The sequence below is a fragment of the Dipteris shenzhenensis genome, chromosome 8 (assembly GCF_047967505.1).
Source record: "Dipteris shenzhenensis isolate YYH24624 ecotype China chromosome 8, Dip_SZ_1.0, whole genome shotgun sequence".
NCBI classification, from domain to species: Eukaryota; Viridiplantae; Streptophyta; class Polypodiopsida; order Gleicheniales; family Dipteridaceae; genus Dipteris; species Dipteris shenzhenensis.
This window is the reverse complement of record NC_141603.1, coordinates 50,974,746-50,990,281: the sequence shown is the minus strand read 5'-3', so window position 1 is coordinate 50,990,281 and position 15,536 is coordinate 50,974,746. Positions and strand designations below refer to the sequence as shown.

At 43.8% G+C, this 15,536-nt stretch overlaps 1 protein-coding gene across 1 annotated transcript in view; it reads left to right on the top strand.

The window, feature by feature from the left end:
• Positions 1-280: 280 nt before the first annotated feature.
• Positions 281-15,536, top strand: part of LOC147899639 (putative E3 ubiquitin ligase SUD1) — a 58,527-nt gene continuing 43,271 nt past the window's right edge. The window contains exons 1-3 of the mRNA XM_087378586.1: positions 281-652; positions 4,726-5,457; positions 5,566-6,330. Coding sequence (XP_087234712.1) covers positions 395-652; positions 4,726-5,457; positions 5,566-6,330 — 1,755 coding nt within the window. The 5' untranslated portion in view covers positions 281-394. The remainder of the gene's footprint in view (positions 653-4,725; positions 5,458-5,565; positions 6,331-15,536) is intronic.

Sequence of the window (15,536 nt, the reverse complement as noted above, 5' to 3'; positions counted from 1 at the left end):
TGGGCAAGGGAAGACTTGGCAAAAAATGATTAGAGGGACAATTTTTAAAAGAAGTATCTCGAAAGCACTGCCTACATACAGGCAGTACTAATAAATAAGACTTGTTGTAGAATATATATCTTAAGACTACGTCCCCCGTGACATTGAAAAATGGGAAATTCCTATTAATTAGTTGTGGAGAAAAGGAAATTTCCATTTGCTCTAGAATATAGGCTATTGACGTGGATATTAGTGGTAGCTTAGATGACGCAGAACACACACGTGTGAATACTGAGAATCATATTCAATCTTCAACATCTTGTCAATCCTACAGAAGCATTTCTCAGAAATCTGGCTCAAATCTCTAGTTTGCAAGCCTCAATTTGCACTGCACTGGCTCATCCTTCACTTTTCCATGGCTAGGGCTGGACCTACCGAGACCTTGGCCAAGGGATCTGTCGATTTGGTCCGTATCCCTTCCTCGGCCCAGGTCGAGCAACCCATTAGGGCTGACGATGGCGACGAGGAAGAAGACGTCTGTCGAATCTGTCGCACCCCCGGTGACAAGGCTTCTCCACTCTACTATCCGTGTGCTTGTAGCGGCAGCATCAAGTACGTGCATCAAGATTGCCTTCTTCAATGGCTCAATCACAGCAACGCCCGACAGTGTGAGGTAGGAGCTTAATCCGTCGTTGACAGGCAGGATATTGAAAGATGGAATGTCGTTGTGGTGGGTTGTTTCTCACGTGCGGACAGAGAGAGAGAGAGAGAGAGAGAGAGAGAGAGAGAGAGAGCACCAGCCCCAGTAGACAGCAGGTAGGGTACATAAGGGGCCACCAACGTCCATCTAGAAGATCTCTAATGTACCTTGGTTTGAGGGGCTCTTTATTGTTGAACCACTCAGGCCATAAGGCGCAGTCAGGAAAACCTCTGCACCCCTTGCACTTTTGAAGGGATGTAAGCCAGGCATCTGCAGAATGGAACTAGAAATTGATGTGACAGGCTAATTCCCCCTTGTAACTTAATTTTCATTCATCCAATGAGCTGAAACTTCTGTCTTAACATGTCTCCCGGGTCTCCTAGGTGACTTTTAAAAAAATTTAGCTCTAGTAGCACATAATGCTGATTTCAGCCGAATCAATCATAATTGCAAGCAAAATTCCCATTTCGATACCTCTAAAACTGGCCTCTAGTATTACATTATGGCTCGCTATTTTTCAAAAGTTCAACATTATGCGGTTTTCAGCAAATTAAAATGTAATGGGGTGCTAATTTTGCAAACAAAATTCCCATTTCGAAACCTCTATGTCTGGCCTCTACTAGTACAAGTTTGCACATTGGCTCAACGTTTTTCAAAAGTTCATCTCTAGTAGAACATATTGGCATATTGGCTCAAATTTTTTTCAAAAATTCATTCTTTACTAGCAAATAGTGCCAATTTCAGCCAAGGCATTTATAGTGAGTTGCTACCTTTGTATATTCCCAGTTTGAAAATCTCCATGCAAATGGTTTGACTTTTTCCAAAAATCTATCTCAGTCGTACATAATGCTGAGTTCAGCCAAATGAATTAAAGATTCCCATTTCGAATGCATGCACGCACGGACACCACACAAAAATAAAAGCAACAAACAAGCAAGCAAACAAACAAACAAACAAACAAATGACCCAACCGAACCCAACCCATTGCAACTGATTTTAGCCGTTACAACTTGTTTCAGCCAAATCAATTGGAATGGGTTGCGAATGGTGCAAAGTAAATTCCCATTTCGATGTCTCTAGAACTGGCATCTAGTAGCACTCAATTATTTATAATGGCTTGATTTTTTTCAAAAACTCAACATAATGTGGTTTTCAGCAAATTAATTGTAATGGGGTTATTCCCATTTTGAAATCTATAGTAATGGCCTCTAATAGCAATATTGGCATATTGGCGCGACTTTTTTGAAAGTTCATCTCTAGTAGCACATATTGGAATGTCGGCTCAACTTTTTTCAAAAATTCGTCTCTAGTGTAATAAGCCACTACTTTTGCAACCAAAAGTACCATTTTCAAATTGCTGGACGATTTGATGAAGAATGACAAAGAAAAGCATGCGCATCAAGGTAACCTAAAGCGCTTGCAGGATGTGTATTATATGAACTCATAGTATTCATTGATTAGAAGTATGATGCTTTCCCAGAATCAGCTTGGCAAACTGTCTCAAAGAAATATTTCTTTCGACTGCCTGAATTTCACACTTTACCAGGAGCTTGCTATGGACAGAGCATGTAGATCCCCTCTCCTCTCCTCTCACTCTGCTGCAGCCATAGCTTCGTCTTCTCCTTTCAGTTTACCTCTCCCTCCGGCATCTCTCTCTTCAGCCTCTCGTGGCACCTCTACCTCTGCACCACCCTCTTCTACGCTTCTGCTGGCCGCCTCTTCTCCGAGATCTGCCCTCTTTCTGCCCCGCCATTGCGCTCCAGATCTGCGCGACTCTGCTGCATGTACGCCTGCTCCGCCTGCTCCAAATCTCTGCGCCAGATCTGCGCTTCAGATCTGTGCAGCTCAGCCACAGATCTGAGCGCCAGATCTGCTGTCACGACAGATCCAGCACCTGTTCCTGCTATCCATACAACTCTATGCCGTCATCCGTACGTCGCTGCGCTGTCGTCCGTACTCTGCACGACATCCGTACGTCGTCCGTACTCTGCACGACATCCGTACGTCGGCCGTACTCCGTACTCTGCTCGCTGTCCGTACAGTCCGTACGACTGTACGGAATCCGTACCCGCACAGGTTGACGACTTCTCCAACTCCATCTTCACGGAGATATGCATCCTTTTTACACTTCTACTTCTGCCCGGGATTAAGGTACTGAGCTTTTGCCTCTTTCAGTTTGCTGAACAGTCTCTCCTTTTTTGCTGGTTCCTCCTGCAATTCAATGGGTCCAACTTTCATACTTGGCGGATCAAAATCAAGTGCCATCTTATGAAAGAAGGCCTTTGGGACATTGTTCACCGTGATGCTCCCGAAGGTCCATCTGAGCAAGTTGTCGCTGCCAAGAACGACAAAGCCTATGCTATCATATTGCTCGGCCTTGTAGATGATTACATTCATCACATCTCCGACATACAGTCTGCTCCTCAAGCATGGATCACTTTGGATACTCTTTTTGGAGCCCGATCTAAAAACTCTAAGATTGCACTTATGATCTCATTCTTTGATCTACATATGCAGGAAGGAGCTACTATAGCCTCTCATGTCAATTATCTTCGCAGTCTTATGGTTCAGCTTGCGTCAGTCAAGTCTCCCATCTCCGAAGATATTGCTATTGCTGTGCTTCTCAAAAGCTTACCTGACTCCTATGCTACTCTTGTCACTACCTTCAAGTATCATAATAATCCTTCTCTTGAGGGTATCATCAATGCTCTCTAAGAGGAAGAAAGAACTCAACAACGAAAGGTAACTGACACTGCATTTTTAGCAAAGAAAGGAAGTTCTAAGGTAAGAAAGCCTTGCACCCATTGTGGCAAAACTAATCATGTGGAGAAGGACTGTTTCAAGGCTCATCCATGCACCATTTGTGGCCGTGATAATCACCGGGAGAGGGACTGCTACTCCAAAACCTCTACATCAGCTCCTGCATCTACCTCAGCCCATGTTGCTGCAACATCTCCATCAGCTGATCCTGCTGTTCCTTCCTCACATGATGAGAAATGGGCTTTCTGATTACTTCTATGACTTGTCTACCACCTTGACCACCGATGATGTAGGTCAAGGGGCTCTAGTGTCTTGGTCTTTCTATTTGACTACAGTCAGTCTTCTGTCTATCTAGTCTTGTCTGTCTGTCTATCAATCTGACTGTGTTTTAGATCCATCTTGTCCCTACCCTTGTGGACCCATATGAGGATATCACTTGAGGAGGGGTGTCTCAGGATCTTTTGTCTGTCATGTCTTCTATCTTGTCCTTCAGTCTACCAGTCTTTATGTCTGTCTTCTAGTCTTGTCTTTCTGTCTTACTCCTAGTGTCCACTTAAGGAGGGTGTTGGAGATAAGTGCACACTAAGTGTACTATTTCCTAGTCTATAATAGTCTAAGTCTAAGTCTAAGTCTAAGTCTAGTCTTTATGTCTTGAGTACGTGCCATGTGGCACTTCTACAATTATCCCATAAGCACTCTTGCTTTATGTCTTGTACTTTGGCCCATATATTCAATGGGTCACATGATTGTAAACAATTAGTCTAGCTTGTGTCTTGTCTACACTCTTCTCAATGTATTTCTTATCTTTTAGTCTTGTCATCTCATTTCTAGTTTCTAGTTCTAGTTCTTTCTTCCATATTCCAACAGTCCAGAGGGCCTTCAGCACCTGTTCTTTAGCGACCTTGAGGATGCCTGGGCAAGCGTCATGCAAGCCTCTGCTGTGAAGAACTGGGGTTATATTCCATTAAACAGGATGGAGTTTATGGTTTTCAGCCTTGTGACTGTCATGGGATAAACTTCACTATATGTTGTGTTTTTAGAGGATGAGTTTGGGCATGTTCCTGGATTCATCTAGTTAGATATTTATATTCCACGTAACTTCGTTGTAATTAAATCGGTGAAGGATGGTAGAAGAAGCTCTGAACTACTTTCTGATATAGTCTGCCCTTTCTCAGCATCAGAATAATTTCTTGTGAGCACCTCTTTTTGATAAATGGCATAATTTGATCCAACAAGAATGTAAACTTTGTGTTGGTTTTGGGTCACTGGAATTGTTTTGATGGCAGGTTTGTAAGCATCCCTTTGCATTTTCTCCAGTCTATGCAGACAATGCACCAACAAGGTTACCTTTTCAGGAATTTCTATTGGGAATGGCATTCAAGGCTGGCAAGGGGTTGCATTTCTTTGTTCGGCTAGCCTTTGTGCTTTCAGTGTGGCTAATCTGCATTCCTTTCACAACCTTCTGGATATGGCGGCTGACATTTGTCAGAAGTATTTCAGAAGCCCAGAAATGTTTCATTAGTCGGCTTACCCCAACATTACTCCTCACAGACTGTCTTCATGGGTTTTTACTGTCAGCTGGTATTGTCTTTATTTTTCTTGGTGCAACTTCACTGAGAGAATACTTTCGCCACCTGCGAGAGCTAGGTGTTCATGATGTGGAGAGAGAAGAAGATCATGTGGACAGGCAACCTGGTGCTAGAGCAGGGAGGAGGCATGTGCAAGGCCTTCCTGGGATCGAAGATAGGCGCGGTGGTGTTGGTGCCCAAGCTCAGCCAGGAGGGAACAGAGAAGGTGTTGGTATAGGCCAGGGTTTGGCTGCAGGTGCTGGGCAGATAATCAGAAGAAATGCAGAGAATGTAGCTGCACGCCTGGAAATGCAGGCTGCTCGATTAGAAGCACATGTGGAGCAGATGTTTGATGGGGCAGATGATGTTGACGGGGCGGAAGATGTGCCTTTTGATGAACTTGTTGGAATGCAAGGCCCAGTTTTTCATTTGATAGAAAATGCTGTCACTGTGAGTCACTCATTCCTTCTTTCTATCTTGTTTTTTCTTCATTGCTCTTTATACTTGAAACAATTATCTGTTCCTCTGAAGTAAGGTGTGTCTCGTAAAAAAATACAGGTTTTGGCAAGCAACGCCATCTTTCTGGGACTTGTTGCCTTCCTTCCTTTTACTCTAGGACGCATAGTCCTTTCTCTTGCCTCTCGCTTGATAGTTACTGGCTCTGATGGTGCCAAGTTTGCTGCCGCAAGTGTTCTAAGTATGAATCAAACTGTGCCTTCCTTGAACATTTCCGGGTTTATAAACGAGCCTCTTCGTTTTCCTGAGCATCTCAGCGTGGGGAACATCAGTTTTGGGAGGATATCAACTAAGAGCAGCTTAGGAGGGTTGGCTGCTGTTACAGATATGAAGGTGTTTGAAAATTCTGTGGATTCTTTGACAGAGGCCATGGTGGCTTCCTTGAGACTCTCGGATGCTGCAACGGTGGCAGCAGGGTACAGTGTTATTTTGATGACTGTTAGCCTCTATCTTGGGCTCATTGCTCTAATAAGATACAGCAAAGGAGAGCCACTCACTGTAGGTCGAATTCGTGGTGTAGCTTCTATGGCAGAGGCTGCTCCGTCTTTTGCAAGGCAGGTCATTGCAGGCTTGAAGTACATGATGACGATGTTTAAAGTTGCTTTTCTCTTGCTGATTGAGCTCGGAGTTTTTCCCCTGATGTGTGGATGGTGGTTAGACATATGCACTCTCAGTATGCTTGGAGGTACTGTTGCGAATCGGATTGCTTTCTTTTTGGCTTCACCTGTCACAAGCTCTCTTCTACATTGGCTTGTTGGTATCGTCTATATGCTTCAAATCAGCATTTTTGTAAGCTTGCTGCGGGAGGTATGATAATTTTTGAACCTTATCGTTGTGAACTCCAGGGATCTTCAAAGTTTAAACTGTTTGTTTCTCTGTTGTGTTTCATGTGCATGCACATATTGAGCACTCGCACTTAAAAAAACCTGTTAAAGGTGTGCTATTCAATATGATATGACAGTTCTGCATTCCAAATTCTAAAGTCGAAGGTCAACATAAATCTGAGGATTTGTAGTAAACCTTTCTAGTATAGCGAAAACATGAATATGCCATTTTGCTCCAAAATTTGACCTGTGTTTGGTTTTCATGGTTATAGCTCGACATTTAGTAGAAGACTTTTAACTAGGAATTCAGCTTGGAACAAGATTTGAAGGGTAAGTGGATCTCTTGAAGGGTAACTTGATCGTTGGCTGCTGTGTCACTCTCTTACGGGCCTATTCTGCTGACCGGTCAAACATAGTGAAGAACAAACCAATATAAAATAATTGAACCCCATAGCAAGCTCACCTCCCAAACATATATTTCATTACCTAGAACCACCCTAGGCTTACAGTTTGAAAGCTTTGTACAACTTCCAAAATCAGTGCAGGAAGGCACATCAAAAAATTTGGGAAAGAATAGAAACTTTACATAAATGTTTTCTCATAGGGGAGTTAGGGGTTAAGGCACAAACACCATACCCCATCCTACTAGCTGAGACACATATGATGCCGATAGAGGGGGAGTATTATGTCAATTCATGGCTTACCTCAACAAAGCTGAGAAGATGGACGCCAGTAGGATACCAAACAAGGCACTGGAAGCTACACAAATCACAGGATGGCATAGTGAGGGGATGAAATGACTCAAATCATAGGGCATAACAGCCACTGATATACCAGAAGATGCATGTGAAATCGGGGGAATAGCGAAGCAGGCAATGCTACAGAGATTATGGCATAACCCGAGGACAAAAATGCAGTTCTACAAGCAGAAAATTAACCCAATGAGCAAGTCAAGAGGGGCAGCTACAGCATGCAAAAATACCTCGGGGAAGACATATCAATGTTCAAAAGACATCTAATATGCAAAATAAGAACCAGTTCACACGATCCAGAGGTGGAGGGGGAAAGGTGGGCAAGACCCACGATCCCCAGAGAGGAAAGAACCTGCAAAATCTGCCCCACAGGGGAAGTAGAAGATGTACTCCTAAGACGTAGAGCCTACACACACATCAGAGAAAGATATGGGGATAGCAGAGACAGTCGGAAAATATGCTAGAAGAGCCCAGCCAAAAAGCTAGGAAGCTACCTCAAAAAAGTTTTGGCACATGGCAACAAGGTACTCACTAAATACATAGCAATTTTGTAAGATGTTTATTTCACCGGATGTAAAGACCGCTATTAATGTAATAGTCATCACCAATCCCATAGATCCTGAAGGGTCTCATGTGGATTTTGATACAATCATCTCATATCATATCTCACACGTCGCATATCATATTATATCTCACACGTCGTAGGACGCAAATCCAGCAGCTTACACAAGTCGCAGTAGTCCCAGGTGACTCCAGGCCGCGGCGGCAGTTCCAGCTCCAGGTGATTCCACCCAGTGAGCATGTCACGGGCCACCCAGTACATAGGTCATAGGGCAGGTCTATCATCACATCACACACATCATGTGCAAGTCTATCTCAAGTTCCTAGTTGAGGATCAGCCCAATTTGAAGCAGTTCTCAATTCAGTTTTCAGCTCGCAGCAATAGCACGTTGGGTTTCTTAAGCCCCACTCCGGGTTCAGCTGAGCCCCCCGGACCACTTGGTGGTTAACTACAGCAGAGGGGTTTTCCAGCTTATACAGGCCAATATGGAGACTCCCAAGGTGAAGCTGTTTGTTACCTTGACCCCAGCCAGGAGAATTTCTTACTCAACTATTGCAATTTTACTCCGACTGCTACCGCATATGCAAAGACATATCAATGGATGAAGACCATTTCTGATCCACAGGAGTGGATTTACAATTTAGATATGAAGTTAAAGAGCTCAAGCTCTGGCTTGTAGCTATAGGAAGGAAAGTTCATGATATGGAGGGCAATGGAAAGCAGGAATCCATGAGGTACTACGCAAATGTAATGCATCTCCACCAACAACACAGCTGGTTCATAAAATGCAAGAAACGGCCACCACTCAGGTAAAATAATGAAACAAGAGATGATTGTTGAGGTAAACAGCAAAGTGAATAAAGCTGATCTTTACATGGAAGTGAAAGAGCAGAGAGCCAGAGAAACTAACAAGCTGATTTTATGCGTGGGGGAATTACCAGGTGGCTGTCTTGGCACAAGGGAATACACAGAAGATAAAATCAACTGCCTCAACGAGAAGATGCCACAAGTGGCATGGGATCCAGATGCTATTTGGAATATCCAGCAAAAGGGAGCATAGATACAAGTCTCTTTCAATGACAAGACAGCAAAGATTAAGATTCCCCGACAAACACACAAGCTGAAGGGCACGAAGATATGGATAGCTGAAGAGCTCACTCCAACTCAGCTCAAGCAAAGAGCCACTGAACTTCTCAAAGTGAAAGAAGCCAGGAAAGCGGGAAAATGGGCAGTCACCATGAAGGACAAGCATTGATTAGGGAATTCAAATCTAAGCCCAAAGACTCTCAGCCTTAAACTGATGTAATGAATAGTACTAGAATATAGGTATGTCCCATAATAAATTTGAGCTGCTTTATGCACTCTCGAGGAGATGCCTTGTGCACTCCCCCTCTCCTCAGAGATGTAGTTCCTTTTGATTTGTACCTTGTCTCATAGACTCATCAGGCCTTCTGCAGACATTAATCTCTCTCTCTCTCTCTCTCTCTCTCTCTCTCAACTGTGTGAACATTTCTTGTTCAATCTTTGCTCCCACTGTTTGCACATGTGTGCACGATGACACTTCACAGCGGGCATAATACCGCCCCCTCTAGAGACATCATACGGGTCTCAGCCAGTAGGATGGGGTATGGTATTTGTCCCTGAACCCCTAACTCCCCTATGAGAAAACATTTATGTGAAGTTTCTATTCTTTCCCAATAGGTCCTAGAGAGACCGGGTGTCCAGGCTGGACACCTGTAAAGGTTCACTAATTGCACAAGCTTGGTATATGGGAACTTCCTCATTTCCCAAAATTTTTGATTTGCCTTCCTACACTTATTTTGGAAGTTGTACAAAGCTTTCAACCACCCATAATTCTCCTCTCTACACATGCATTTCATTTCTAGTTGTCTGCAAATTCCAACCCTAGATATTTATGTGTTGACTATTTCCAACGGCTCTCCTTCAACTATGACATCAAGCTGTTTATTACAGGTCCCAATTTTTACTTTCATTTTGTCTATGTTGCCTGCATTCCTGAGTATTCGTAGAAGTCCCCCAGTGCATCTAAATGTGCTTGCATGTTTTCTACATGATCTGCGTATATAGAGCATACCTTGCATTCCGGACACCTTTTTGCTGTGTATTCTCATCCACTCTTCCAAATCATTGATAAAGAGGCCAAAAAGAGTTGGCAAGAGGGGGGCAGCCTTGTTTGACCCCTAGGTCACTGCTTATGACAGCTTTTCCCTTGGTGCGCGATCCATCTACTAGTGGTTGTGCTAACTCTGCTAAAACCCTCTCATAGAGTTGGTACGTGGCCTGTCTGAGTTCTGAAGGAACTTGAAGTTTTTCCAGCTTTAACGTCTTTCACATGTTTGGCTCCCTCTGATGCAGCTCTTATAGCAACCAAGTGATCTACCGTCCAGTGTTTGGGGCGGAACCCTGCCTGGGATGGTGTCCTGACTCCCTGTTCCTCTGCCCATTTGCTGAATTTCTGCTCAAGGATAGTCACTAGTGTAACTTCTGAAAGAACTTTCCTGGATTTTTCAAAGGTCCTCAAAACTCTCAATCTATTTGCCCCTGAGAAATATCCCTCACCCCCTGTTTATATGCTCGTGCTTTGCCCTCTTTCTCGGCTGTACCTGCTGTTTTCCAAGCTCTATTTGCATCTTACATTCCTGATCATACCAGTGATTACAAGGCATTCCCGTGCTCCTCCCCTTGCTTTTAGTGAATCATTTTTGGGCTCTTATCAGCTGCTATCTATTTGCTCATTTCCTGGCAGGTAGAAAGCATCTGACATTGTATCATTGCTGTCTCTATTTCCCTCTCATAAATGTGAGCCTTTTCTTCAGCCTAGGGGATGTGGCAATTTTCTGTTTTTTTTACAGCATTACTTGTCCCTACATGCCTAGAGACATTGCGTTGTAATTAGACACAAGAGACTCTCTTTTAAGCATAAATTCAAGCATGTGTCTTGCATGCGGGCTTATGATCACATAGTCGACTACACCTGATCCTCGCGCAGTTTTGCACGTGTATTCTTCCGTGTTTTGAAATACCAGGCAACCATTACAGATTTGCAACCCGAAGCAACCTCATAGTGTGAGGAGTTGCCTTCCCATATGAGTGATTTCCCCAGCATCTTTTGATATCCTTTTAGCCTTTTTTTTCTGCATTATTGTGTTCCATCTCTTCCATCATATGGGGTCCCTCCCCTCCATTTGATGATGCCTTGCATTGATTCTGTTCATATTCAGAAAACAAATAGACTTGCTGTAATCTGTTGAAAGACAGGTGGAATTCATGATTGGAAAACATGATGGTTATGCTTGGTAGATAGTACAGAACGCTTATGCTTCATCCTGGAGCCATCTGCGGGAATAATTGCATTCTCTTTGGTGAAGCGGGCTATGTGCTCCCCTAAATGCATGAAGGGTTCTTCTCGGATATGTGACTATTGGTTTTGTAGATAGGTTCCTGTGGGGGTGCAAAGTAACATGTTGCTAGTTTGACAGTCCCCTCCTTTGCCATGATTTCCAACCACATATATTGTCTATGTGTGCCTTCTTTTATGACCTTGTTGTTCTTGGCCATGCCATGTGGATGTAGCATGCTATCCCCACCAAACCCTCATCCTCCTATGTGTGTGTGTTCCGTATTGATGTTTTTGAGAGACCGTGAACTTTTGGAGATGCATTCTGTGCCCATGTCTCCTAGATTATAATTATGTTTGTCTCATCTATTTCCTCTTTCAGCATGATGACCTTGTCCAAGGTCGATCCTCCCATGTTCCATACTCTGATCCTGAGGGTCTCGAGTCCGTATGCGGGCTTCTCTCCCCCCTTTCCCTTTTCTGTTGTGACAGCTTTCCACTTTCCTGCTATGATAGCCTTCCCATCCTTCATGTATGCATTTCCCCCTTCTTTCTTTGCATTTCTGATTATTTCTAGGTCTTATAGCTTTTGACTGTATTGACTCCATGTCAAATCCTCGTTGACCCATATTGTCTCCCCTTTGAGAGCTTATGGTTCAGCACTTTGAGACAGGACTGGTTTTCTTGGAATTTGACAAGGATTTGCTGTGGTTTGTCACCCTTTCTTGCCACTCTAAAGGCCTCTTGCCATGTAGTGGCTGAGATGTGCATGGTTTTTTGAAAGACATCAGCTAGGACTTTTTGTATATCGTCATCCTCTTTTTCTTCTACTCCAACAATCCGGAGATTAAGTGCCTTCTCCTGTTGTTGCCTCTGCTCCCTCAAAGTGAATGTGGTTTCATCCATTTTATTTGTCACTATATCATCAATAGTGGTAATGATGTCTTGTCGAAGTACCATCAAGGGCAACTGGCTTGAGTCTACTGATGCTAGTTGATCCCTCACCACCTTGACCTTTGTCAAGTGGTCATGAACCGAATCTCCCTCATGCATATCCATGTTGTAGAGTTGATGCTGAAGAGTCAAGATCTGGGATGGATTCTGTGTCTCATACAGATTCTTCAGCATGGGCCATGCCTCTATAGACGTGCGAGTCATCTGGATATTAGGAATTACTGAGTCCGTTGTTGTCCCTATGATCAAGGCCAAGGCTTGGACATCTCTATCCTCCCATGCTTCGAGTTCATTTCCATCCATCGGTACTCGTATCCTCCCCTTGTTGTCCAGCACATCCTCCGGCTTCGCCTCCGCTTCCATTGTTAGCTTCCACAGTTTTCGAGCCACTAAATGACTCCGGATCTTCACCTTCTAGATAGGATAGTTAGTCCCATCCAGTTTCTTGGACTCTCCAAAATTAGGGATGTTGAAAGAAGGAACTCGACTGGAGAGGAGGAGAAAGGACGAGCAGTGGTTGAAGAGGCTTTTGCATCGGAAATTGACATCTCTGCTGCTATATAGTGGTAGCATCCCCGAATCTCGTAGTAGGCTGGGCAAACACAAAGAAAATGCTCCTCTGTCTCAATTGCCCCCAGTGTACATAGCGTGTAGACCCGCTGCTCTGAGGGATCATGAGACAGTGTCGAAAGCCTTTCGAAAGTCTACAAAATATGTGTAGACTTTCTAATGTCTGAACCTCGCCTCCTCAATGACAGCCCTTAGAGTGAAAATGTGGTCTAGAGTAGAGTGCTGCCTCTTGAATCATGCCTGCCCTTGCTGCCCTCGTGCCTCTGTATGATTGCTGATCTCCCTCTCTAGTACTGATCCATAGATCTTGACCAATGTGTGTCCAATCATGAGGGTGCGATAGTTCCCAGTGTCCATGAGGTCTCCTGCTTTGTGTATCGGGGGGGGGGGGGGAGAGAGAGAGAGAGAGAGAGAGAGAGAGAGAGAGAGAGAGGAAGAAGAAGAAGAAGAAGAAGAAGAAGAAGAATATATTATCGTCCTCTGAAGACCAAAAATCGGCCTATGGGACCTGAAACAATACAAAACCTTACATACATAAAGACTCCTCCCTCAAAGGGGAGGGTAATAAGAGAAACTACCTTTATGTCTAGGTGAGTTTCTGTGCTTGAAAAGCTTAGATACAAATGTTCCTAAAGCTGAGGGTGACGCCTTATGTAGCAAATCAGCCAGTCTGTTATGTCCCTCAAGAAGGGAGCTGAACTTTTTCCTAATGTGTGCATAGTAAGGGCATATCATTACCATGTGTTCTTCAGTTTCTGGCATACCCTGGTCACATAATTGGCATATTCTGCTCTCTCTTGGCATGTCTTTCCATCCTCCTATTTCAATTTGCAGCTGGTGTGATTGGGTGCGAAGTGAAGCCAAAGCCCTCCGCTTATGCATTGCCATAGGTGTGCAAATGTACTTTTGCGTGGCTGACTCCTCTGCCGTATAAGTGGGCCAATATTGGGGGTTGATAAATGTGCAGTAGTACTCGAACTTATCTCTATTTTTAGCTGTTTGCCATTTCCTGTGTAGTGCATTCAGCAGGTCACGATGAAAAGCATCTTCATCTACCTCCTCTGGTGAGTAGTTCAAGTACTCCTCTACCTCCCACTTCCTGAACCAATTTCTCAGATCTAGTGCCCATGCAGATGCCAAAATCTTGCTCTTGTTTGTCTTTTGGGCCTTTTGACTTTCTCCCCATGCCCTCTTTGGCAGCCTTTCAGCATCCATGCCTTTGACCTTTGTAATGTATTTGAGTACCTTCTTTAAAGCATGTAACTCTATGGGTAAGCATCCTGTCTCTAGAAGTAGCAGAGAGTAGGGTGTAGTAGCCTTGATGCCAAGGTGTCTCCTAATAAAAGATTTCTGCATTTTTTCCAAATCATTCCATTTCGAGGATGATATACTCCCAGCCCACACCTCTACTCCATAGAGCACTGTTGTATCACATATTCTCCAAAAATTATGTTTTGTACATGCCATCTTCTTGTATTGCTATTACTGCTCAAATTGGTAATACTTTCCCCATCCTGCATCAAGTCTCCGTTGCACACAGCTGCTCCATTTATTATTGGCTGGAATTTCAATGCCTAGGTATTTGAATGAGTGCACTGTATCAACTGGTTGACCCATGTATGAGATTGAGGGGGGGTTGCTTGGCTGTATAGTTTTGACTGTCATGAGTTTAGTTTTGGTAACATTAACAGCCAGCCCACTTTCCGAACAGAATATGCCGAGTATATCCATCATTTGTTGCATCTTGCTCTCACTATCAGTGAAAACAACCACATCATCTGCATAAAGAAGCAACCAAATCCCAAAATCTGCTAGGTTAAGACTGAACAATTCTCTTTTACATGCTTCTTTGTTGACCAATTCCTCAAGTCTATCAATGCACAAACCAAACAAGGTGGGTGAGAGCGGGCATCCTTGTTTGACCCCCATATTACTGTAGAATTCTTGTGACATCCCATCCTTACATTTCAGCTGGCATTTTACTTTCTCATAAGGTCCAAAGACAGCGAACCTTATCTCCTCGGGTACTTCTATGCATTGCATTCTCTCCCATAGCACATCTCTGGGCACTGTATCAAATGCCTTTTTAAAGTCAATAAAACAACAAAAGAGTGGCTTTCCCTTGAGGCGGCTTTCCTCCATCAAAACTCGGAGGGTGACTAGGTGATCCACCGTAGAGTGCTTGGGCCTGAAACCCGCTTGTCCCACTGCCCTCTTCTTTTCCTTTTCTGCCCAAATACTCAACTTTGCCTCTACTATTGTACTATATAGCTTGGCTAGAGTGGAACATACCATAATGGTTCTATAGTTTGATAATTGATCACGGTCACCCCCCTTGTAAATTGGTTTGATCCAGTTCTCTTGCCATTCTATCGGGAAGCCATATACCAATGCTTGGTTCAATGCCATTAGTATGTGCCTTTGTGTGTGTTCGTTGGTCCACTTAATAAGTTTTGCCGTGAGATGTAGAGTGTTTGCCGCCTTCCCGTTTGCCATTTTCTTTAGGCCATCTTGTACATCCTCCAATGAGAAAAAGCCTTGAGTGTTGCCAAAGAGAGACATGCTCACCATGGGCCGAGCCTTAGGATGGGTGTAGAGCTGTTGAGCATACTCAAACATCTCTTTTTCTGTAAAATCTCCCATGATGTCATTTGGCTTTTGTTTAACTCCTCTCCATGCTCTTCTAGGTTGCTTGACAAAGTCAATTGCATCTGTCCATTCGTTTTTCTCAATATACAAACGCCTCTTTTTGCGTATGAGAGCATGTAACTGTTTCTCAGCTGCTCTTCTCTCATCTCCCATTGGAATCCCCTTCAGTGCATTCCTAGCTGCCTTGCACTCAGCATCAAACCAGTCATTACAGGGTAGCCCTTTCTTACGCTCTTTACTGTTCTTTTTGTACCCCAAAACTGACTTGGCTGTGGTGAGAATAGCATTCTTCAGTTCTGCCCACCCAAAATTCTATTTTCCCAGCAGGCATACCTCTAAACTTT